The sequence below is a fragment of the Bufo gargarizans genome, chromosome 11 (genome assembly GCF_014858855.1).
Source record: "Bufo gargarizans isolate SCDJY-AF-19 chromosome 11, ASM1485885v1, whole genome shotgun sequence".
Lineage (NCBI taxonomy): Eukaryota > Metazoa > Chordata > Amphibia > Anura > Bufonidae > Bufo > Bufo gargarizans.
In genome coordinates, this window is record NC_058090.1 from 56,930,401 (window position 1) to 56,956,564 (window position 26,164).

General features: G+C 42.5%; 1 protein-coding gene across 6 annotated transcripts in view; it reads left to right on the forward strand.

Annotated features, from left to right (window-relative positions):
* The window catches only part of MEIS2 (Meis homeobox 2), a 117,214-nt gene that overhangs the window by 51,512 nt on the left and 39,538 nt on the right, over nucleotides 1–26,164 (forward strand). For 4 of the 6 annotated variants that reach the window (XM_044271877.1, XM_044271880.1, XM_044271875.1 and 1 more), the window contains exon 8: nucleotides 7,264–7,409. In XM_044271877.1, coding sequence (XP_044127812.1) covers nucleotides 7,264–7,409 — 146 coding nt within the window. The remainder of the gene's footprint in view (nucleotides 1–7,263; nucleotides 7,410–26,164) is intronic. The other 2 variants (XM_044271878.1, XM_044271881.1) reach the window with 1 other exon arrangement.

A 26,164-nucleotide genomic window follows, 5' to 3' on the forward strand; every position in this document is an offset into this window, starting at 1 on the left:
GAATATTTATTACGTTATTGGACACCATTTCTCTTGCTGCTACAACCGTGTTCAATTTGACTTGTATATATCGACATTGATTTTTGTTTCACTATGATGATGTAACGTTATCTCTGCCATCCGAATAACCCTGAACATGTATCCAATATTATTCCAGATAATATGACCACTGACGAAGGTCCACCGTGACCGAAACGTTTGGTCAGAAATATTCTGTTGTTTAATGCTCCTATATATACCACGGGCGAATGGATGATGCAGAGATTAATTCATGAAATAAATTTCATTTAAATTGCAAAAAGAACCTGAGTGCCTCAATACTTCATTCTCATGATAAATGGCTTAATAAGCCCTTGATTGGCACCGGTGACACACTTGAATAGAGTGCGGTTCCTCACTGTATTATAAGATGAAGGCATATACAGTCCTGATCAAAAGTTTAAGACCACTTGAAAAATGGCAAAAAATCATATTTCGCATGGCTGGATCTTAACAAGGTTCCAAGTAGAGCTTCAACATGCAACAAGAATAAATGGGAGTGAGACAAAACATTTTTTGAGCATTCAATTTCATGAAAACAACGAATAAACTGAAACAGGCTGTTTTTCAGCTGATCAAAAGTTTAGGACCACACCTCCAAAAAAAACACTAAACCCCCCCAAAACAGAAATCCAACTTCCCAATATGAACTCAGTAATGCGTAGCTCCGCCGTTATTGTTTATCACTTCCAAAATTTGTTTCGGCATGCTTGATGCAAGCGTTTCCATGAGGTGAATGGGAACATTTCTCCAAGTGGTGAAGACGGCCGCAAGAAGGCCATCTACTGTCTGGAACTGTTGTCCATTTATGTAAACTTCCCTTGCTAACCATCCCCAAAGGTTTTCAATTGGATTTAGATCAGGGGAACACGCAGGATGGGCCAAAAGAGTGATGTTATTCTCCTGAAAGAAGTCCCTTGTCCTGCGGGCATTGTGTACTGTAGCGTTGTCCTGTTGAAAAACCCAGTCGTTACCACACAGACGAGGGCACTCAGTCATGAGGAATGCTCTCTGCAACATCTGGACATAGCCAGCGACCGTTTGATGCCACTGCGCTTCCTGAAGCTCCATTGTTCCACTGAAGGAAAAAGCACCCCAGACTATTATGGCGCCCCCTCCAGTGTGGCACGTAGAAAACATCTCAGGTGGGATCTGCTTGTCATGCCAGTAACGTTGGAAACCATGAGGACCATCAAGGTTACATTTTTTCTCATCAGAGAATAAAACTTTCTTCCACCTTTGAATGTCCCATGTTTGGTGCTCTCTTGCAAAGTCCAAACGAGCAGTTCTGTGGCGTTCAAGGAGACGAGGTCTTTGAAGACGTTTTTTGTTTTTGAAGCCCTTCAGTCTCAGATGCCGTCTGATGGTTATGGGGCTGCAGTCAGCACCAGTAAGGGCCTTAATTTGGGTCGAAGATCGTTCAGTGTCTTGACGGACAGCCAATTGGATCCTCCAGCTCAGGGTTGATGACGTTTTTTTGGGTCTTCCACTTGACTTTTTTTGTTCCATAACACTCAGGATCATTTAAGAAATTCCAAATGACTGTCTTACTGCGTCCCACCTCAGCAGCGATGGCGCGCTGTGAGAGACCCTGCTTATGCAGTTCAACAACCCGACCACGTTCAAAAAGGGAGAGTTTTTTTGCCTTTGCCATCCCAACGTGTGACTACCTGACAGAAAATGACAATGAATCCACATCTTTGCACAGATTTGGCCTTTTAAAGGCATGTGGTCCTAAAATTTAGATCAGCTGAAAAACAGCCTGTTTCAGTTTAATCGTTATTTTCAATTAATTGAATGCTCAAAAAATGTTTTGTCTCACTCCCATTTCTTCTTGTTGCATGTTGAAGCTCTACTTGTAACCTTGTTAAGATCCAACAATGTAAAATATGATTTTTTGCCATTTTTCAAGTGGTCTTAAACTTTTGATCAGGACTGTACCAGTGTGAATAAATCTTCTGGTGGAATGAGGTGCTTAGGTATTGCAGTGTTCCTCAGGTAGAAGTATGAAGATTTAATAATGATTGATATTTGTTTCCTGAGAGACAGATCCCCATCAATGACTACACCCAAATTACATACATTGAGCTTTGAAGGGTTGTGTTTTCCAGGGATAGAGGTGTTGCATGTGCAAGTTGCCATTTTGCTGTCAGGCGTGACCTCCAGCCAGAAGAACTTCAGTTTTGTTCAGTTTTAGCCAGCCAGGAATATATGGTTGAGGATGGGTGATTGACTCTAGGTTTAAAGGAAAGGTACAGTGGGCCATCATCTACATAGCAGTAGTTTGCCAGACCTCTGGATTATCTTGCCTAATGTTAGCATGTGAACTACAAAGAGCATAGTGGATAGAACCGAGCCCTGCAGTACTCTATAATTTGAGGGCAATGGTTAGGAGGATAATGTACCAAGATATACTCTTTGTGGCCCTTGTGTTACAAAAGAACTGAACCTCTGAAGAACTGTGCCATCGATTTCACAAAATTCAAAATCTCATGGTCAACTGTTTCAAGTGCTGCTGAAAGGTCTAGGAGTATTAGGATGGCACTTGCTATTAGCGAGGCATTTCTCACTTGTGTAAGTGCTGGTTCCATACTATGATTTTTACGGAACTCAGACTGGAAAGGGTCATAGATGTAATCACCTGACAGTCATCTATATTTTGTGATGCGAATACTCCCCCCCTCCCTTTCTGTATCAAATTATTACTAATATCTACCTGCCAATTAATCTATTCATCCACATCTAACTAAAGAACATGGGTGCACCATTAAAACGAGCTGGGCTATTCAATGGAGTTAAGAAACAGACAGTTGAAGTACACTGAGAAATAAGTGTACTTACATTATTTGTCTCATCTCTTGATACATAAGAGATTTACAGACATGCACTTACACTTAGGCACACTTTTGTCTTTTAAGAAGTGCTGCAGCTCTACACTTCCCAGATCCCAGAGGTCTTCCAGCTTGGCTCTGTAATAGCCTCTCTCCATCTGTGTCACACAAACAGCTGATGAAGCAGCAGCCAGCTCCTGAGCCCCGCACAATCACATCCGCCCAGGTTACAACAGCCCAGGGTTGCCAGGGAGTAGTCAAAAGCCATTACTGTTTGGGAGAATTTGCCCTCAGGCAGCTCCTTGGCACAGTGGAGAAGTGTGCGCATTAAGAGAGCCGGCGAATATATAATGTATATGTGGGTGTGCATACACACATTTACATAGGAACTCAAAGTCAGAGGGCTCCAAAAGGACGCACCCACAATTCCCAGCACTCAAGATCTGTGCATAAGCATAAGAATGAATCCAGGTTCTGCTGCTGAGAAGGAATGTGCTTTGTTAACCTTTTATTTGAAGGTCTACCTAGTAACGTTCTATAATCATTTCTTATATGCAGCATAATTTTTCTAATTTTCCTGGGGTTCATAGTTTGGTATTTCAAAATTCCTTCTTCATATTCTAAAAGTTAAAGGGCTACTCTGATTATCTCCGAGCTCCCATAGAAATGATTAGAGTGGCGGCGCACCTTTCCGACCAGCCTCTTCGTCCATTTGAAAGGGACTCCAAAGGGTATGGAGCTCCTGTTCTTGTGATCGGTGGGGGTCCCATCAGTAGGGTCCCACAGACCTAATAGTTAACCTCTATCCTTTGGATAGGAGATAAATTGTTATAACCGGAATACCCCTTTAAGGGTTGGTAAAGTTTTTATTGGAGAAGAAGCGAATCATGGTGATTTACATCCATATGCAATGGTTAGGCTCTTGGTTGTATTTTGACTATGTATATTGAGCCAGTAATCCATGTTTTTTATGAAAACATCTTAGGCCAGATTTCCCAAAGTGTCTTCTGTTGTACAATTGGTGTAGGATGGCCCTGGGACTGATGTTGCTGACATGTACCATATTTCTCAAACAGATGAGGTAGGGATGTAGCTACAAGAGGTCCAGAGGCAAAAGTCACAACTGGGCCCTGGTGTCTAAAAGCCCCAATGGCCCCTATGCTACATAAGAAGACCCCAGTATTGTAAATGGCACATGGTAGGGCCCAGAAGTTATGTATTGTAACCTTCTGAGACTGTTAAAGACTCCTACCACTATCTTACATGGAGTATGAAGGAATCTAGGCTTATAGTTAGTAGAAGAGTCATTTATCATTCCCAAGCAATGTTGCATAGAAATATGACAGCTTCAATTAATTTACGGAGAGCCAAAATCTGTCCCAGCAACAGCATTGATACTACATGACTATGTATAGAAATAGATATGTATAGCAACTGGTAAATATGTCGTTTACTGAAAGAGTGCCAAAATAGATACGGAATAATGATTATATATAGTTAGTATCGGATTAGGGGACTTTGGACCCACAAGATCAAATAAAGCCCACTTTTCATTAATAAGCAAATTTGACCCCAAAAAGTGATTAACCCATCAGTAAGCGACCCCCTTCATTTTCAGCTTCAGGTGGAGTTATCTGCAGGGCCTTAGGGTATGGCCACACATTCAGTTTTCTGCAACCAGGAGTGAAAGTTGTATCCGTCCTTTATACTTTCTTTCCTTTTATGATCCACTCCTGATTTTGGCTTCCAAACACTGCATCAGAAAACCTGACTGTGTGTCCTCACCCTTATTGGCCAGGTTGTGGATGGACCCATTTATCATATCAGACACTGAGCTTTTTGGAAGATCCTCTGGTGGGTCGGTCCAGTCCTGAATATAGCAGTTAAAGCTGTCTGTCATTGGTACCGTAGATGTATATGAGTATACGGCCGAACACAGTGACATTCAACTCTTTACAATTGCTCCAGTCAAATATGGAATAAAAAAATGTAAAGGTCTACAGATGGCGACCGATATCATTTCTATAGTGGACTCATGGGGTTGTTTCTATAAAAGCATTTATGATTGAAGATTCGGTGATCTGGATAGTCTGTAAAGGACTCTTTTGAAAGTGCAGTAGTGACAGAAGTTATGCCAGAGTAATAAAGGTACATCTGGCACCTATATAACAGCTGGAACATCTGAAACTACTTCTCTGTGCTGTAATGTAATAACATATAGACAGATGAGACAGTAATACCAACTTTGGAAGAAAACTCAGGGTACTGCATACCCAAACCCCACCATGTATGATCACCAATACGTCATAGATCAGTCATTGTAAACTGATAGTCGATATCTTTCAAACTGACTCATGAGAAATGTACAGACAATCACATTTTGGTACATTCTTTGCTGTTATTATTTTCCGTGATCCCACTCAGATTCCAGAGAAGATATTAAAATCATAGGCTATTGAGATTTCCATAGAAACCAAAAAATGTCTGAATTTTGGTTGTGTATTCAACAGACAACCTATTCTGAGCTCTTCCTAGAAAAAGCTAGATTCAGGGGCATTGCTGAGGATGGGAAGGGGGTGGTAGCCATGTGCCCCAGGAAGCAGGTTCCAGGAGGTGCCAGCAAGGAACACTGTCCACGACCCAGTGCTGAGCCAGCGAACTGAAAGGCTAGCCACAACTCTAGCAGAATAGATAACCTTGCCATAGGATATATATATATATATTTATATATATATTTTTAAAAGCACAATTTGCATCTGTGTCCTGTGGAAAGTATAGATCAGTCCAAAGTTTATTATTTTTACCTTTTTGTCTGAGATTTATAGCTTTTTGAGGCTAATTAATTTCTGTCCTGCCATTATACGAGGCTGGGATCCCAGTGGCTGCACACATGTCCTTCCCTTGGACATAGCACTTGTCATGGGCCAGCAGGGAGCATTCTTCCCCCTCCAGTTTTTCTCTTTTTTGTGTGACTGTGGACTAATGATGTGTAAGATGAAAAAAGGCAAAAAAAATCATCCATCCAGAGCAGTGTCCTCCTAATCTTCATTTATTTTGCATTTCATTATCCCACAAGTAACTCGCATCCATGTCTAACCCTAGCTGCCCTGTTTTTTTTTTCCCCCCCGAAAGTTATTAGTTCAAATATTAATGCATGCCGCTGATATATCCGGCCTGCATTGATTGATGCCTTCCCAAAAAGGGGGAGACATGGCAGTATAATTTTTCAGAGGGTGGGGGCCAGTATTGCCCTGGCAGCAGGGTTTTTCAGATACATAATTCACACGCCCTGCAGGCATTGCTTTCAAGGCATCGGAGCCGCAGGGCGAAAAAAATAAGCAAGGCTCTTAAAAGTGAATGATTTTTGCTAATGCACAATTAATGCCATGGAAAAGCACAAAAGAGCAAGACTGGGTGATGGAAACTTCTGATTAAGTTGGCACACTGGCATTGACGAGTGTATCTCTTTTTTCTTTTAATTTTAACTGTTGCGGCACTGGTGCAGAACACCCCGCTTCATTGCTCCCCAAGCACTCAGTAGTGTTGTAGGTTATTCTATTGAAGTTAAGCTTGACGGAGATAGAAAGCAAAGACTTCTGTAGCACCCTTCTTCTATATTATATGCAGAACTCAACTTTGGTTAATTGCTTCATGATGTGCATTTGTAGCACGACTCATTTACGATTCAATATCAAGCTTATCTTATAAGTGCTTAGAGGTACCAAAGTTTGAACGTTCTCCATCAAGAGCAGCCCGGACAAGTGCTGTTTTTGCAGGCAAATAATTTTGGCAGATGCTATGGTGGGAAACAAATGTCCACCCGAAATATTCATACATCTTTGCTGACTGGCTAAACATGGAGTCTTGAGATGGAGTTGGCTTACATGATGTAGACTTAGCTTATCACAAATAAAATGTCAAGGTCTAAAGGAAACTGGTGGGGATGGAAGCCCTGTAACCATACATGGTCCAGAGAATTTACAGGTACACTAGGCTGTAATTAAGTGTCACATTGCTATAGACCAAAGCTGGAGAACATCTTGCTATAACAGCAGGTTCACATTTGTGACAACAACAGCCCCATAGCCGGGCACTGCTGCATAATACTGGATCCTCATTGACTATAATAGGATCTAACGCAGTTTTCCAGCATAAATGGCGGCTTTCGGCCAGACAAATACTGCTACATGCAGATGTGTGAGCCCTTACTAAGTTACAGAAGGCTGATGGCCCTTTTCAGTAGAGTATTTCACAGGCAAAGGTTAAAGATGATGAGAGATGTTCACCAGTGGATGGAAGCTGCAAGCAATGAGTCCTGTCTATAGTGATACGCCATCCATCTTTAAGAACACTAGTCTGATGTTATCCATATATCTCTCTTTCTGTTAAACAGGGGATGTTTTAGATAACAGTGTTGCATCTCCCGGCACAGGGGACGATGATGACCCAGACAAGGACAAAAAGAGACAAAAGAAAAGAGGAATATTCCCTAAAGTAGCAACGAATATTATGAGGGCGTGGCTTTTCCAACATCTCACGGTGAGTGTTCACTATCTCTTATGGCATATGAAGTGTTAAAAGAAGCCTATAATAATCCATACCCCAGGCCTGCTTTAAGAATGCACTGTTGATTGCCGTAATGATGGATTAATTTTTTATGAGGAGTCCATTTCCAAGATGCACAAGGAAAAGTCTTTAACCTGGGATGCGTGTATGATCATATAGATCCTAGAAAGTGATGGTGCAGGTTGGAGGGAGACACCAAAGCCTTCAACTGTTACACAATGCATGTCTCTTTAAATGAATCATAGCCGTTTATTTTGCTAGTTTAGACATATGATTAGTTACTATTAGTTATGTTAAAGAGCATGTGTCAGCAGGATCAACCCTGCTAAACAGAGCATATTGCCTAGTTGGCTTGATCCTACTGATGAAAATTCTACCTGTCTTGATTGTGACGTTCCTGAGAAAAAAGGACTTTTATCCCTTTTGCATAGGAGGGCTTCAGTGCACCAATGAGCAGAGCCTAGCCCAGGGATCAGCAACCTTCGGCACTCCAGCTGTGGTGAAACTACAACTCCCAGCATGCACAGCTCCTTGGCTGTTCTCAGGACTCCCAGAGAAGTGAATGGAGCATGCTGGGAGTCGTAGTTTGACAACAGCTGGAGTGACAGAGGTTGCTGATCCCTGGCCTAGCCCTTCGGTGCATCTCAGCTCCTTAGCTTTCCAGTGAAGGCCATAGCACTTGGTGCAGTGAAGCCTTCATTTTAATCATCAGGATCAACCCTACCAGACACTTTAATCACTTTAATTGGTTTAATAGGGCTGTTCCTTCTGACATGAGCTTTTTAATGCATATAATATTTTTGGACCTACTATGTCGCATAGGATGAACATGTTTATTGTGAGGAAATACAAGTTGAGTTTGACCATAGTGATTTGCAATTAGCTGCAATTTGGCTTACAACTTGACTGAGTGTTAAGTAACCACGGACAAGCTATTAAGTATCTGAGATGCCTCTGATATGTTTGCACTTCAATGGTGATGTATCTACTGTCAAAACAGCTAAAGAACTGACCAACACAATGTCCTCCAGAATGTGGTTTTAGAATGATCTTATGTACATGTAAATACAAGCGTATCTTATTGAGAGGAAGCTATTTGGATTAGAATTAGAGATTTAGATCGGACTGGATAAGATTTAGCGAAGGTCATAAATGTCATAGTGAATGATAAATTACAGTAGCCTTATAGTCAACTGTAAGTGCAGAAGTGGGAGAGAGTGGGACAGGTTTGTTGATGGATGTGGTATGAACCTTGGATGATACCTAGGCCAAACCTTGAGAATGAATCTAGAATGTTAGATGTTTACAATGTAAGTTGTGCTCACCTTCATGTCAGCTGCTCAAAAAAGGTGTCTGGCACCCTAGACCATTGTTTCATGTAGTTTGGTTGCTGTCGCCTCACTTTTTGAAGATTTGATGTGAGGAAACCTGACACAACTTTGCTGACCGGTCTAGTGGGACATTACTCCGCTCCTACTTTTTTGTGACATCTTGAGAGAAGAAGGTGACAAGAATCAGGCTGCTTGTGACCAGTGTACAAGAAGAACCTGTTTTTGGCAAAGAGCTGCTTCTTTTTCGAAGGTCACTGACCTCTGCCCACTTAGCAAAGCGGAAATTCCACTGAACATTGAACCGCTGGACTTCTTACTTAAGGAAAGGCAAAATAATGAGTCCTAGGCAAATACTAACTAATTGAAAGGGCTGTAAACCCATTACATATTGGTCAGAGATAATCAAGGGTATTTAATGACTTCTATCTATTCAGGAGCAGTGAAGCTTCAGCAGCCAGCCCTGAACCCTGCCATGTGCTTATTATCCTCATCATTAGTAGAATTACTTCACAGCTGTTCTTTGCTACATCACTTCAGCTGGGGGCCTTACCAACCATACAATGCATTAACCCTTGCTTTGTCACCCTTCATAACGGGCATACAAAGAATGGCAGGAGGGAATGTCCCCGCACTCACTCTTCCTTGCCCCTTAGTAATGTGATCTGTGGAGGGACATTTATAAAAAGTGCCACAAGTGAAAAGTTCGGCATGCATTTAGTGGTACGTCTCCTTCAATATGAAACTTTTCTGTCGCCCTTAATGACTTTTGCGGCTGGAAGCAAAAGGAAGGAAGATTAAGGTCAGATACTGATCTTCTGTAAAATGACACACTGTATTACTCTCTAGGTTTACACAGGTGCACACAGGCTGGTAGACAGATACTTGAGAGTTACAGAACTTACTTGGGATGTCATCGTTTCGTCTCCATTTTTTGTACTGTATGTAGAAGAAGAATTCTTGGTTGTGCTATGTGCTGTCATCTACAACAGTGTTCCTCAACGTCAGTCCACCCGGGCCCACCCGCCGGTCATGATTTGAGAATATCCCACAGAATGAATACCTGTGGTAAGTCATGATGCACTGACACTAATTATATTACCTAAGGAAATCCTGAAAACATGACCGGTCGGTGGGGCCCTGAGGACTTGAGTTGAGGAACACTAGTCTACAAGATGCAAGTTGCACCAACTCAAAAAGTAGACTGGAAACAAAGAGCAAGGTGAAGGCAAGGTGAATTAAGGTGATAGAGCTGGAAAGACCTTTCTTGATGGGGAACTGTTCTGTTCCCAATCAATCAGCAGAATGCAATCGGATGGAAGGATTAAGAGGATCACTAATATAGCAGTGCAATATAGCTAAATAAGAATGGGTACATCAATGATTTATACTGGTCAGGAAGCCACTTACAGTGCTTCATGTACACTTAATTAAGGGGGAATGGATTTCCCATACAGCAGTGTTTTCTTTGCTTGTTTTAAGTATAGCACTCACATATTGTCTGCATTGGAGAAAAGAATGAACCTATACACAGTATTTGGTACCAATTACTAAGGTTTTTTTCACTGACTCGGACCTACATTACTATTACCTGGGGGTCTGTATGCATCCATCATTGTGTTGACCTTACATTAAAAATTTGATAAAAATATGAAACATCTATAAAACAATATAAAACATCTGTTGGAATGGCTTACTAACATGTTTATTGCAAAATAGATCAATTTAAAGTATCAAACAATTTTGGTCAACTTAAAGGGGACATGTCACATTGTACATGCAGTCCTACCTGTGGATGGTATGCTATAGAGCAGAAGGAGCTGAGCAGATTGATATGGAAAATGGTTTAGTATAACTTGTCATGTGCTCATTGACATCTCTCCCTTTTTCTATGCTTAGGATTCCAGTGCCATCTTATCAGTGATTGACAGTTACTTCTGCATGCTCAGTCATAAAGGGATGGCTGACCAGCACTGAGTAGCCAGGGTGGGATTCAAATTTTTAACATGTTCTCTACCCATGCACCATAGCTAATGCCCCCCATGGCGTCATCATCACACCATATTACTACCATGCTGTGAGTAAACAAAACTCACTGTACAAAGATCAATATTAGCAATGATGTGCACTATACAAGGCCGAAATAATACTGCCACATCATAACCATTACAGATACCACTGCAGTGACTCAATAATACCACCATAATGATACTGAATAAAACCACTACACAAAGACTTATATTACCAATAATATCACTATTCCAGGACCAAATAATGCCACCATACACTGATGAAATATTACCTCTATACTGTTATTAAATACAACACACCATGCAAGGACAATATTACATACGATACCACTATACAAGGAACAAATATTACTGTTACACCATGACCATTATACTATTACCACCACATAGTGACTCATAATACCACCCCTGTTACTGAATAAGAAAAAACACTTTACAACGTCCAGTATTTCCTCCATACAACCATTTAGTGGTAGATATGGTGCTCTGCAGATCATAAGTGATTAACATAACGTACAGGTGATGTATATGATTGGAGGTGTTCACTTTTCCTGTCTTTTCCATTCGTCCCAGACTGCCATGATGACTTCTTACTACTATGACTTGTGGCTGTACAGTTTGCAACACATATATCAACACATATATCTTTGGTTCTTAGTTTTCCAGCATCCTACCTTTGTCCAACCTACAGAAACAGTAACAATGGCCACCCTTTTGCCCCTACACAATAAAAATACCCACATTTGCGCCCTTGAATAGTAATAATGCCCCCCGCTACAAAGGAATTATGCCTTCTTTGTGCCTCCTAGAAAAGGATTAAACAAGAAAGGTCGGTAGTTCTTTTTATTGTGCAGGCACGGAAAGGTGTCTGTTATTACTTTTTGGGGCTGCAAAAGATCATTCTTATTCCTATTCTTATTCTTATTATTTTTTAATACCTCCTTTTTGCCCCCATAACAGGTACAGACCCCTTTGTGCCCCCTCAGACCATCTTTGTGCTGCCTGATAGCTAACTATGCACCCTCAAACAGTGCCTTTGCATGTTTATAGTTCCCCCTTACCAGATCTAAAGCCCCCTCACAAACTCACAGTGCCCTACCATATAGTGCTCCCTCACCTTTATAGTGCCCACTATGCCCTCACAAGCTCATAATGCCCCACAGAAAATAATATTTACTCACCTTACCCCAATCTCCCAATGAATTTCATGCCTAAAGCCTTTCTAACCTCTGAAGTCAGATGTCCGGTGCAGGCGACACAGTGTAGTGATGTCATGGCTCCGCATGGGCCAGTGCTGTCCCATAGTCTTCTAGGCTGTGGGCCTAAAGAGATCTGTGGCCTATAGAATGGCAGTTCAGGGAGTCTATAGCTGTAAACTATATTGTTGTCCTGAGGACACCCATACATTTGGAAGTGGTGCTGGGCTTCCTCCTCCAGTTAAAGCTTTTTAATTGAAGTAGGGATTCGGGTTGGCATTCTGCTTCTCCATGGTTCTCCGCCCAATGGACTCCTAAGCATAGAAAGCACAGAGATTTAAATGAATGAAAAACAAGTTTTCACTTGTGTATCAGAGATTTGTGTAGCACTGTACACTGCAGGGGTGTAGTATGTGCCCATCATTGTACATGTGTGTAATCTATCTAATTATAATAATAATATGTAGAACTGTGTTGGCTTTACATGCATATATGTATACATTTTACATATTCTGTAGCACTTGATGAGAGACTTAACTTAGTATATAAGCGAGCACAGATTTATGTAACATCAAATATGACTCACTGAATTGGCTTTGCAGACCCCTTGACTATGGCCTTTCACACCATTGTAAATGGTGGTAATAATATAATAGTACTAAATTGTCTTCTCTGTCTATTTTATGTGTTTTTAGAAAACTTGTGTTGCAAAAAATTCTACATTGGCTGAGCTGAGTAGGTCGAAATGCAGTCAGAGGACTCATTAGTAAGTTAGATGGTGTTCTTGTGGGACACGGCTTCGAGAGTCCATTTGTTATTATTCTGTAGATTATACTTTCATAGATAACATAACCCTCTAGCCAGAACCCCATCGGTCCCATCCCTGTTCCCATGCAGCAGGATTAAACTCTACAGCAGGAAAGGCAAGGTATTCCAGGCAGACAATGCACTGACCTGCACTCCACATACTCACTGTGCCCATGGAAAAGGAGGGGGCGTACTCTCCTCTCTAATTCCAATCAGCCCTCTATTCACTCAATTGGCCTCTCAAGCATCCCCACTTTCTGTCTGTCAAGTGCTCTTCTATTTTCCCCACAGAAAACATATTTAATCATGGACAGAAGCAGGAAATCTTCAGCCACAAAGACACCACTTACTTAGGATTTAAGCTAAATGTTCCCTCATCAGGCAGAGCATTGTACGTGGCTTTCTCAAGTGAGCTGTTTATATCAGCTTCATTCCCTTTTGGTGGGATCCAAGAATCTTCTGTGTGCCCCGCTTAACTGCTCATTACAGGAAAGGTGAAATGTGCAGCCGTGAAGGAATTTCATCTCACTATTGCCTTTGTTATTGCATTACAGCACAAGACATAGGAATTTCATCACCTTCATAGGTATATACAGTATGTTTTACCCAAAATACATCAGAGAACAGTTGGTACCACTTCATGATCAAATGTTCTCTAGCCATAAGAAATTCCATGCATGGTCACCATGTTTTAAAAGAGGTGAGCTTGTGCAAGCCGTGCCCAAGAGATCTTTAGGTTTCCATCGTCATCTATTGCACAAACCTTGAAGCAGTCCACCCATGTGGGCATACCTTCACCAATATACAGTGGTCCCTCAGGTTACAATATTAATTGGTTCCAGGACAACCATTGTATTTTAAAAACCTAAGACAGATAAAACAACATATAACGTATAAAACAACATATAACAGTCAGGAATAGCTGCTAACTGGCATCTAATCCAGCTATTTTACCAGAGAAGTGACCTTGATTGGTTGGATCTGAGTCTGAGGCATTGTATGTTGAGTCTAGTTTCAACTTACGATGGTCCAGAAAATATCCTCCATTGACTTTCAATGGAGTTCATGACGGATCCGTCTTGGCCATGTTAAAGATAATACAACTGGATCCGTTCATAACGGATGCAGACGGTTGAATTATCAGTAATGTAAGCGTTTTTGCTGAACCCTGCCGGATCCAGTAAAAACACTAGTGTGAAAGTAGCCTTAGTTACAGGACTGATCTGTAATGTTGAGCCCCAAAAATGCTCTAATTTCCAAACTGGAGCTGGAGCAGTGATGCCCCCATTAAAGGTGCTCTTTTAAATATGCCTTTACTTTGTGGCGATGATTGCGATATGTGCTGCTATAAGGCTGTACCGCACAGGGTTGTGTGATACTGCATGCTCTTATCAATGACTGTAGCGTGATGGCGCCATCTTATACACACCCCGATCACTATGTCATGCCTTACGCCTTCGCCGGTGATCATTTTACAGGCATAGTTCTCAGCCACGATGTCTGCTTCCCTTCTACTTTTCATCTTTTTATGACTTGGTTGTTTAGTAGATATCTAGCACAATTGATTTCCGCTGTGAACAGCGTCACAGGCACACACATGACCCTTCCCCGGAGAGCTCACACTCTAATGTTCTGTACTAGATGAGTGATAACCTGTCTGTGTGGAGATTGGTAAAGCCCAACTGGGTGAGATTAAGCAATGAAAGGATCATTGTGAAGGGAACACAGTGGGTTTGAAGTGTAAAACTCCACAGAACCCTCTGATACGTAAACCTGTGAGATCTGACAGGTCTCCTCTAGCTATTTCTGGGACTTCCTACTTCAAAGACCAGCATGCAGCGCAGTGCTCCTCCTTATCCCCTGTTCACATGTTTTAGGCACTCGCAGCTAATTATAGCATCCATCCCTCTGTTCTCCCCTCTCTCCATCCCTCCATCTCTCTCTGTTCCCTTCTTTCACATCTCTTGCCTCTGCTGGGAGACGTGCTCACCATTCCACCATTCCCCATTCTGTGCCATCTGTTATGTTTTTTCCTGAGTCTATATTTAAAGGAGCAGTCCCTATTTACCAGGAGCCAGTGGCTCTATATCTTCCTTCTTTCACCACATAAATTAAAGACTTAACCTTTCACTCCGAAAAAAGCTGACTCCACAATCCGGTGTGATGAATGGTGCACCGCTGTAGAATAGAAATGGGTCAATGACTTCCTGGTGCAGTTTTTTCGATGCAGTGTTAACTCTGAAAATCCACATAATGCCATATAGAGATGCCACCTAGGTGCGCAGGATCGCGGGGCTGATATCAGTCATGCGTTGATTCAGCAGAGCAGTTTTCAGATAGACACATGGGAGTCTACTGGCCCAAGAAAACAAGTCTGCTGCTTTAACTGAACAGCAGCCAATAATTAGTTGTGAATATATTTAACATAGCAGTACAGGCTGCAACACAGTATGCTCAGTAGGATCCAGCTGGACGGCCGAAAATATACCGGCCCCTGTAATCATGGGTATCGTCATTATTGTACTGTATCTAAACGCTTCCCAAGAGTATGTCACTGATGTGCGTAGTAGCACTGTACAAACAGTACAGGGGATCATGTATGAAAGTGAACTGGCAAAATGGCTCAGATTTGTCATTTCTATCCAATCAGCAGTAAAATGTCTCAAACTCCAAGTATATGTGTCAAACTCTGCTATACACTGGTGCAGTACCTCAGAATAGGGTACTTGCAAACTGGTAATGTTATCTAATGTTATTTAATATGTTAATGCTCTGTAAGGTTCCAGCACGGCTCTGTATGGACCAGTCAGGGTTAATGCCCTTGTAGGAAGTTAGGTGTTGGAGATTGATCTGAGGAAGTGAGGGAGCTACATGTGCTCACTCCTCAGATGACTAGGCCTGAACTCCAGAGAATCACTATCTTTGAGAAATCCAGAGAGACCATCTCTACTTCACAGTACTACAGAAAAAAGGGAAAGAAAGAAATAGAAGAACCAGATTCTGCATGGCCGGGCATTGATGCCAGTCAGTAAGGTATTTGCTGTTTAAGGCTGATAGAGACTTTACTGCAGTGAGATGGACATTACTAAAACACCCTTGGTCTGGCCCACCATATCTAAATCCTGTACCCCTTAGCTGGGAATTACAGCTACCATTGCAAGAATAATATTTCAAGCCCTAGATTCTGGAAAGGACTACCTCAATACCCATTCTGGCCCATAACCGTACATTGCTACCTGGTAAGATTTGCACTGAAAATAGTTTGGAACTATTTTGATACCATTGGATGTAGTACAACTCTCAACCTGCACTTTAGTAAACAATTGGCCTGGTTTATGACTCACACAGCATTGCCATCTCCTGCCTTGCACCCATACAACACCAAGGCCACCCCAAACTACCGTCAAGCAGGAACCCAAAGATCAGGATGTGCCCTGACGGAAGAAAGGGTGCAGGAGCATCAGTGCAAAGCTTGCCACTGTGAATAACGATTGCAGCCAAATCCACTACCACTCCCATCTTCCGCTCCTCTGGGTCTTGTGCCTTTAGTAACATGCATACAATATTGTCCTTACCTTCAGAGTATATCCACATGGGGCAGAAAAATCCCCCACAAATCCTGGGGGGGAAGCGATATGCATGTGGATTGCTCATGGTTTTTGCTGCAGATATGTGCTGGATTTTACTCTTGCAAAAGGGTGAAATTTGCAGTGGAAATCCACAGTATAAAATGGATATGCTGCAATTTTAAAATCTGACCGATTTGCACAGCATATTATTTGGCAGCATAAGGATGATGTTTCATAAAATCTCATCCGCTTTGCTGCTACTGTAAAGCACAATACCGCAAATCCTCAGCATTGCAATCCCACGTGGACGTACCCTAAAATTGTATCATTTCATTAATGGTGCTACAGTTTGGAATGGGGAGTCGGAGATATAAGATTACAGAGACTTCTAGTCTAGATCACTGCTGGGATTACGATAATATGTCTCAGTCATATTTGCAGGTTTTCGAAAAGTGAGAAGCCGAGCTTCCTCCACGGTTCCAGTGAATTACTCCGCACATTCCCCGCAGTGATTGGCAGGCTTGCTCAGTCACTCCAGAGCAATCACTGGCACATTTAAAGCTTTATTATCATTTTATAACATAATGACATACCCCGATCCATTTCTTTCCATTAGATATTTTTATTTTATTTACATGTTTTTGCTCTTTTTGCCTGAGACTCCCAAATCTGCCAGCACTAATCTCCGCTGCTTTGCTTAAATCATGTCTGTGTGATCGGCTGTCTCTTCAGGAAAAAACCCAGGTTTTCATTCATCTTATATTCTAACATTTTGGTGCCAGGAGAAAGCGGCATTTGTGTATTTAACTGCTTACTATTCCGAGATGGTACAGAGGGCTCGTAGGAATGAAATCACCGCTATAGAGTAAAGGGCTTCTACATTTACGAAGAAAAAAAGCTGTTGGGTCATGAAGAGGAGAAAGGTCCAGGCCTCGAAACGCAACCAGAAGTGTACAGGTCAATGGTTGTCATCTGGTTGCCATGGCAATGTCCAAAGGCCTAACGTTTCTGGGCCCTAATGAAAAATATGTAACAGGGCCCCCAACTATGATATGTCATTTATAATACTGGTGTCTTCCTATGTGGCAAATTGGTGTCCTTAGAACCAGGTCCTGGATGGGACCGCCACCTCCACACCCCCGATGGCTATGTGCCTAGACAAGTCTAGAATTATAAATATATAAAAGACTTAGGCCCATTCAGAAGGCCATAGTGCTTTGCTGTCTGCAAATTGCGGATCCACAAAACACAGATACCGGCCCCTGTGCACTTCACAATTTGCGGACCGCACATGGCCGGCACTATGATAGAAATGCCTATTCTCGTCCTCAATCGTGGACAAGAATAGTGCATGCTCTACCTTTTTTATGGGCTCGCGGAATGGAACTATTGATGCGCCCCTGTTGAAATGAATGGGTCCACACCCGATACGGTCGTCTGAATGAGCCCTTATTTGAAGACTTACCAATATAAAATATACCGTATTACATATGTAAAATTCAGTAGGCGCGGAGATGTTTTTTTTACTTCTAAAGCAGCAAATAGTAAAGAAGCGCTATGACGGTAAAGATTAATACACGTGCCTGGACGTCACCATAGCAACCAGAGAAACCGTCCGCGACTATACATTGCTAGCTATATAAGAGTCACATAGATAAAAAGACATATACAGCTACCAGATTTTTAGGGCCCTTCAAATAAAATATTGTCATTTCTCAATGCTGTCACAACCAGAAGACGAAGCCTAAACCTTGAGGTCAAAAAATGACGTGAATGCGCCAGGCTGACAAATATTCGCACACTTTGTCCCCAATAAAATGACAGGTTAAGAACCAAAAACTCCCCTGTTGGTAAGTGACCTTTCTGTCAAGGGCATAGGATGGTGCAGGGAAACACAAAACAAAATGAAGGCCTATGCTTGTGTTTTGGCTGGTGGCAGACGCTGCTGTAATTAATCATCCCTGTCCAAGCTCCTCTGTAACCTGAACCTTCCTCCCCAGTGTGTCTGGATGGCAGCCGTCTTCAAAGGACAACTAACAGGCCTGCTCACTCAGTCACAGGTAGGACTGCCAGATACCGCCGGGTCCTCCTAGTTTAACTCTTCCACCACCACCAACATCTGGGAAGATTTTTATTTTTTAGATTAAGATGAAATTAGAATAAGAAAATCATACATTTTCTGTAGCCAATGAATTCTTAGAGAAGAGCTAAGGTCAGAGGACCTGCTTAAAAAAATGCAGCACTGAAAGAGTTAACGCTGGGATCCCAGTAGAGCAATTGTGGAAGAAAACTCCCCCCCCCCCCCCCCCCCCCCCCGAACTATACAGGAGCTTTCCAAAATAATAAAACTCCCATCAAGAGCAAAGTGCATTTGCACCCTGGTATTGTTGCTTTCGCCCCTATGCACCGCTCGCATACAGATTTCACTCAACAGGTTAAACTGCTCTAAAACAAAACCAACCCAACAAATCATTAGCTTTCATTTCTACACTTTCCCCCATTTGAACCAACAGTTGTGTCAGAATCTGCAGGGCTCAAAGTCACTTCAGCTTTTTTTCTATTTTATTTTTCAAGCCTGGACTCCTTATCTGCAATACTACTCTTATTACTGCAGATAATAGTTCAATGTTTAACACATTTTTTATATTTATATTTTTTGATGGTGTTATTTTACTTTTCCATGTCAATATCTATATTTAAACAAAAAACATAAATTTCTGCAGTTTTCGCACTGGCCACTAAGCCTAATAATAGCCTCCACTTCTTGGTCTGTACAGATCACTTTACTGCAGTTACCTTCTTATCTGTCATTCTAATCCTGCATGTAATGATATCACCTCTGTGTATAGATAAGACAGGGTCCACCATTCACAATAGGTGATTGTCAGAGCTTATCTATTCTTTCCTTGTACAATGACCTCTGCACAGGGCACGGAGCATATCCAAACTCTCCCATGGAAGTCAATGAGGTCCCCTCCTGACCATTGTGTCTATGGCCCATGGGGCTGTCGTAAAGCAATTTTATTAATGCTTTCTAAATGCTGTTAAGAACATCTCAGGCGGCTCCCATAATCATGTTCAGGAAGTAAAATAGATAAATCTGTGATCAGAAAATAAAAACAGATTAGACTAAAAGGATATGTGCCACTATCTGGCAGATAACATTTTTGGTGACACATTTCCTTTAAACTCTTGTCTAAATGCCATTTTTATGGTCACTTTTGAAGTCTATGTTGAAATTTTCTAAGCTTTCCCATTTTTGGAACCTGGTACTACCATCGGCCATTTAGATCTGTTACATGGACCAATTATTGGGTGAATGAGCGTTCCCAATCAGTGTACGGAGTAAAGACCGTAGCAGTCAACCAACAAACAAGCAAACGCTCATTTGTCAACTGATCTGATCTTTTTGGTGGGCATAAAAATACTGACTCGTCAGCAGCACATCACCCTGTGCAAACATAATGTACACTGCATGAGGAACAAATGATCATAAAGAATTTTTGTCCCCAACTCAGTTTCATCTGCGGTTTAGACGAGCAATCGCACTATGCATTGGGGCGTGTAAAATCAGGGCATGGGCTGAGGATCAGGACAATGTGCCACTTATTGCCCAACTTTTATGCAGCACTAAAAGTCATTGTTTTGGGCAGCACATCTGTAATTAGGGATGTGATGACCACAAAAAATGAATCTGTATGGGGACGCACAATCACAGTGGTGATCATTAATTCTCATACAGAGGTGCAGTGTTGGACTGGGGTTCCTTGGGCCCACCAGAAGAAATTATTCTTGGGCCCAACCAGTATATTATTAATAAAATCGAATAAGTTTTGGTAAAAAAATAAAATAAATAGACCTAGTGGTACATGATTGGCTTCAAGTGTAGCTCTAAATGGGTTTACTTCTACAGAGCCTTTTTGACTCCCTGTGTTATCAAAGCCTGGTACTCTGGAAGGCCAGTCCAACGCTGCAGAGGTGGTGACTGCTGCATCTAAATGCAACTCTGCTGCGGGTCAACAGATTATCAGGAACTAGCAGTTTGATACTGATCAATGCACTGTGCATTAGCCCATGTAAACGGCAGCACGGTGGCTCAGTGGTTAGCACTGGTGCCTTGCAGGGCAGGGGTCCTAGGTTCGAATCTGACCAAGGGCAACATCTGCATGGAGTTTGTATGTTCTCCTCGTGTTTGCATGGGTTTCTTCTGGTTTCCTCCCACACTCCAAAGACATACTGATAGATTGTGAGCCCCATTGGATGCTACTGTCTGTAAATGCTGTGGAATATAGTAGTGCATAAAGTAAATTAATGTAAACAGAAAGCAACTATGTAGATCTTGGGTTGGGTTGCTTGTTCATTGGGTGATTGGCTGCACCAGGGGCAGACCGGGAAATTAAAGTGGTCCTGGAAAAATATAAGTGGCCCCATGTTGAAGGTGGGCACAAATTGACAGAAGATGGGCAACACAAGTAGGCAGGCAAGTGCAGCACAAAACACTGCCCCAGCAGAACCAAATACCACAGGGCAGCACAAAATATTGCTGCCCAAGCTGCAGTATTCAACTGTGAGGATGGCAATACAGTTGAATAAAGGGGGGCACCAGTGGCCACCAGCTAGGTGCGTAGGTACCAAAATGAATGCTGAGGGCATTTAATCGTTAGGTGGCCATGAGGAGGCCCTCCTGGGCATCGGACTATCTGGAAATTTCCCTGTAGGGGCTGCACCTTTAGATGGGCAGATTGTTGGGCTCCATGTTTGCCGCAAGCTTTCCATCCAGTATTTAGCTGTATGTATAAGATTGCGGGTTTCATGTCTACACTGCATTCTAGTGAGGTTGGCGGTTTTCAATGAGGGATGGGATACAAGTATTGAGTGTCTATCTTCTCGTCGGCTCTGTCACTGTTTATATTGATGGGAAATCTTCACTGTTAACCACAGTTTCTTAAACAAATGCCTCTCACGGCACTTAAACGCCACTGTTTGTTCACTGTGGTTTGGAAGCTGTCGGTTCACACTTGTGGATTCAGATAAAGACAGAATAAGCTGCACTTCACCTCATAAAACAAGCATTTCACCACCACACCTGAAGGATTAGTTTTCTTTTTGGGTAACGCAGCTTTGAATTCAATGACAGGCAGAATGTGTTGAGGGGTAGAATGTGTGCTTGTAGGGTTAAGAGGCAAGCAATGGGGAGAGAGGATTGGGAGACCAACCACCCTCCCCGATGTAATGAATGATAGCATTGCATGCAGAGGAGAAATGATTGTACGCGCTCAGCCATGTAATGCTGTGTTTATGTTGAGGTGTGTGTAAGAGCCTCCTCGGCACAGGTGTAAACCACATACGCAGGAATGTCAGGCAGCTGCCGGGTTTGGTGCTTTATGTCTTTCTAATTTTAGAGTGTTGATGTGGGGATTCCAGGGCCGCACTAAACGCTGCAGAAACATGTGCAACGCTTAGAGGTAGAGCATTGATTTATTTCATGTTAATGCATCAGCAGACTGTCCGCCACCTATGGTACACTACATGTGGAAGTTTGGAGATGGTTCACACAGAAGTATTTCTGCATTGTTATCTTTTATTGCTTTTACATACTCATGTAGCAGAGCTGAAATATGGCATTCAATTCAGACAGCTCTGAAGTTCTGAGTTTAAAAAAATGTCGATTTTCCCGCAGTCCTATTTGAAATCACAAAGTTAATATGGTTGAAAAAAGACATGAGTCCATCAAGTTCAACCAAAGGATGGTAGGTGATGTCAATCTTAAACTCATCACAATATCACAACATGTTGAGCAAAGTGACAGACCAATATAGATAGGAGATAAAACCTGCCTCCAAACAAGACGTTCTAAGGGTCCGGCCACACGGTCAGGTTTTCTGATGCCAACATCAGGAATGGATCATAAAAGGAGAGAGCGTATGAAGGATAGGTATGACTTCCTTTCTGAATTCACTCCTGTTTTTTTTCAAAACTGCATAAAAAACGTGACCGTGTGGTCGTACCCTAACTGTTCAGGTGCCATTGTTGTGGGCCAAAATCCCTGTTGCAGCATGTCCAAACCTGGTCATAAACTACAGGAATTGCAAACAAAGGCTTCTGTACCAAATATTAACACTGATTTTCTCAGGTGTCCAAATACTTATGTTCAGCAGTGCAAGACAAGTACATTCTTTAAAAATCATACAATGTGATTTCCTGATTTTTTTTATTTTTTTTTATTCTGCCTCTCAGAGTGGGAATGCACCTACAATGTGAATTTCAGACCCCTCCATGATTTCTAAGAGGACTTTCACACTTGCGGCAGAGGATTTTGGCAGGCAGTTCTGTTAAAACGCATGCAAACTGATGGCATTTCTCGGACGGATCAGGATCTGTATGACAAATGCATTGAAATGCTGGATCAGTCTCTCCGGTGTCATCCAGTAAAAAGGATATGGCATTTATTTTTTTCACATTCACGCAGACCGCAATGCCGGATCGGATTTATAGGAAAACTCGGTGCCGGATGGCATTTCAATGGGGAAAAATTCCAGCAAGTGTTCCAGAATTTTGGACGGAGATAAAACCGCAGTATACTGCTGTATTATCTCCGTCCTGAAAAGTCAAAAAGACTGAACTGAAGACATCCTGATGCATCCTGAACGGATTGCTCTCCATTCAGAATGCATGGGGATAAAACTCATCAGTTCTTTTCCGGGATTGAGCCCCTAGTACAGAACTCTATGCCGGAAAAGAATAACGCTAGTGTGAAAGTACCCTGAGAGAACTTCGCAGGGTGTTCAAATACTTCTGTTCCTCACTGTAGCTAATTTCTAGAAGGAACAACACAATGCAGAGTTCTTGGAGAAGATGATGCAGAATCATTATTTGATGGTGCTCCTTAAAGGATTGAGAAGGACAATACAAACTACAGAAAAAAATCTATATATTTGTGAGAAGGATCACACATGGCAGTGCCCCGCGCCAACCACTCAACAGTACTAAACATTAGAAAGCAACTTCACATTAAGCAGATCCATGTATGTATTTCACCTCTCTACCACTTTATCAGGTTTAAAGATGGATAAAACAAAAATACCTGTTAGTGAATGGAAACCTATTTGACATTAAAAAGGTTTTTGAACCCTTGCTGTAAAGAATGTGGCTTGGGGGGGGTTGCAGAATTGCTGCATTACCACTCCAACACCACATCATGAGGAGATATTATGTTGGCAAGATAGGCCATCTTTAACGCAGGGCAAAAGGGGCAGCCAAGGCAGCTGCCTCTTGAGCCCCGCTGGCCACTGGTAACGCGAGGGGCGGCGGCAGGGCACAGGATGATGAGCGCTTCCATTGTCATCTGTATCGCCATCCTCAGGACAGCGATACAGATGGAAGTGCTGCGGCGGGGGAGGGAGAGGCGTCTCCCTTCCCCATTCCTCAGATATCAGAGGCCGGTGCAGGCAGCATGATGACGTCATCGTGCCACCTAAGCCGTACAGCGCGGAACACAGGCCGGAAGAGGCCTGCATCGTATCGCTGCCAGCCTGATGGAGGTAAGTATAAGTGTTTATTTTTTTTATATGGTACTACTACTGGCACATGATTGGGGGGCATCCATGGGGGCACTTGTTGCTGGCACATGATTAGGGGGCATCTATGGGGGCACTTGTTACTGGCACATGATTGGGGGCACATATGGGGGCACTTGTTATTGGCGCATGATTGGGGGGCATCTATGGGGGCACTTGTTATTGGCACATGATTGGGGGCATCTATGGGGATACTTGTTACTGTCACATGATTGGGAGCATCTATGGGGCACTTGTTACTGGCACATGATTGGGGGGCATCTATAGGGACACTTGTACTGGCACATGATTGGGGGCACATCTTACTGGCACATTATTGGGTGGCACTATGGGGGCATCTACTGTGGCCACAAAGAAGGGGTATTTTATATGGGGGAAGGGGGAGAGGAAAACTATGGGGGCTTCTACTGAGGCCACAAAGAAGGGTTATTTCATATGGGGGGCTCTGTATAAGTGTATTTTATACTGGGGCACATTATGGTGGGTACTATGGGGAAGGAGAGAGAGGAGTACTATGGGATCATCTATGGGGGCACTAAGAAGGGGTATTTTATACTTGCAAATTATGGGGGACACTAAGGCATCTACTGGGGCACTATATATCGGGCATTTTATACTGGTACATTATGGGGGCACTAGGAAGAAGAGGGGATAGGAGTATTATGGGGGCATTTACTAGGGGCACTATACAGGGGTATTTTATACTGGCAGATTATGGGGGCACAATGGGGACATTAGCTCAACTGGGGACATTAAAAGGGGGTATTTTTGCACTGGCACATTATAAGGCAAATTATTACTACTGGGGGTTTATGGGGAACATGATTACTTGTATGGGCACTATGGGAGCATTATTACTTCTGGGGCACAGTGGGGACATGTTGGGGGACTGTAGGAGCACTATTACTACCATGTGTGCTCTAGCAGAGAATTATTCCTATTGGTGGGACTTTTGGGAGCACTATTACTGTGGGGGCACCTTGGCACAGTATCAGCTTACCACAATTATTTTTGGGGGACGTTATGTTTACACTATTAGTGTTAGGGGCACTATTTGTTGGGCGCAGTTATTTTAGGGCCCTGTGTGGCAATAATTATTGAAGGGCACTATCTGCATGGTATTAGTATTATCAGGGGGGTTATCTGTTTCTGCAGTATAGTATTGGCGAGCACAGCGGCACAGTATTGGGGGTGGTAGGATGATTTGTCCAGAAGATGGGAGGATGATGGAAAAGTAGTAAACTAAGATTTTGTTTGTCAAACTACAGAGACGAGAAATGGCAGAAAAAAAGGCAGTATTTACATTACTGCCAAGTAACACCTCTAGTGGCCACTCATCATTATTAACGTTTACTACTCTACGAGGTGTGTGGATTTTTGTGTGTGTGTGTGTGTGTTGTGGTGGAGGGCGTGATTGCATGCTAGGGTGTGGGAAGGCGGGATCCAGGGGGCCCAAATAAATTCTTGCCTAGGGTCCTTTTAATATTAAAGACGGCCCTGATAATCAGGTAGGAGAAGGTGGAGGAGATGAGAGCCATGGACCCTCCCTACTCTGATAAATATCTTACATATGTTTACAAAGGTCCCAAAATATGAGAACCATTTCAGAAATGTAGCTGCTCATATTACTGGTGCAGAGAAAATAGAGCTTGCAGCATCCCTGAGCACCATGCCGTCCTCTGCCGCAAAGAATAACAGTGGACATGTAAGATAAACTGTACTATTCTTTAGTCCTGGAGCAAACACAGCTGTGTGACAAAGCAGGTGACTCATGATATACATGAAGTAAAGACAAAGTACAAAGCGGAAACCCTTCCAGCGTACACCATATATACTATCATCATGTAGCATTCCCTGATTATTGGCCATCAATAATAATGCATGACCTCTACCAAAACATGAAAAATAGTGACTCCCTGGCATAATTTCTATGGTAAGTGATTGTGCTACACCTGGCGTAGTCACCCACTGTCCAAATCTGGATGCTGCCTAAAAGCATAGTATTTTTTCTAAAAGTCTTTCCAACCTATAATTACAATGATAAACTAGCTTTATTTTACCAAGGTAATCTCGTATGAAGAGAACCTCTTTCCACATACTTTACTATAAGCTCATGCTAGGACCCCCTTTCTAGAAGGGTGGTGAGCACCTCTTGTTATGTTGAACCTGGTTGGTCCGCGTATTACACGATCAGCCATTTATTTGGCTGCACCTTCTTCCA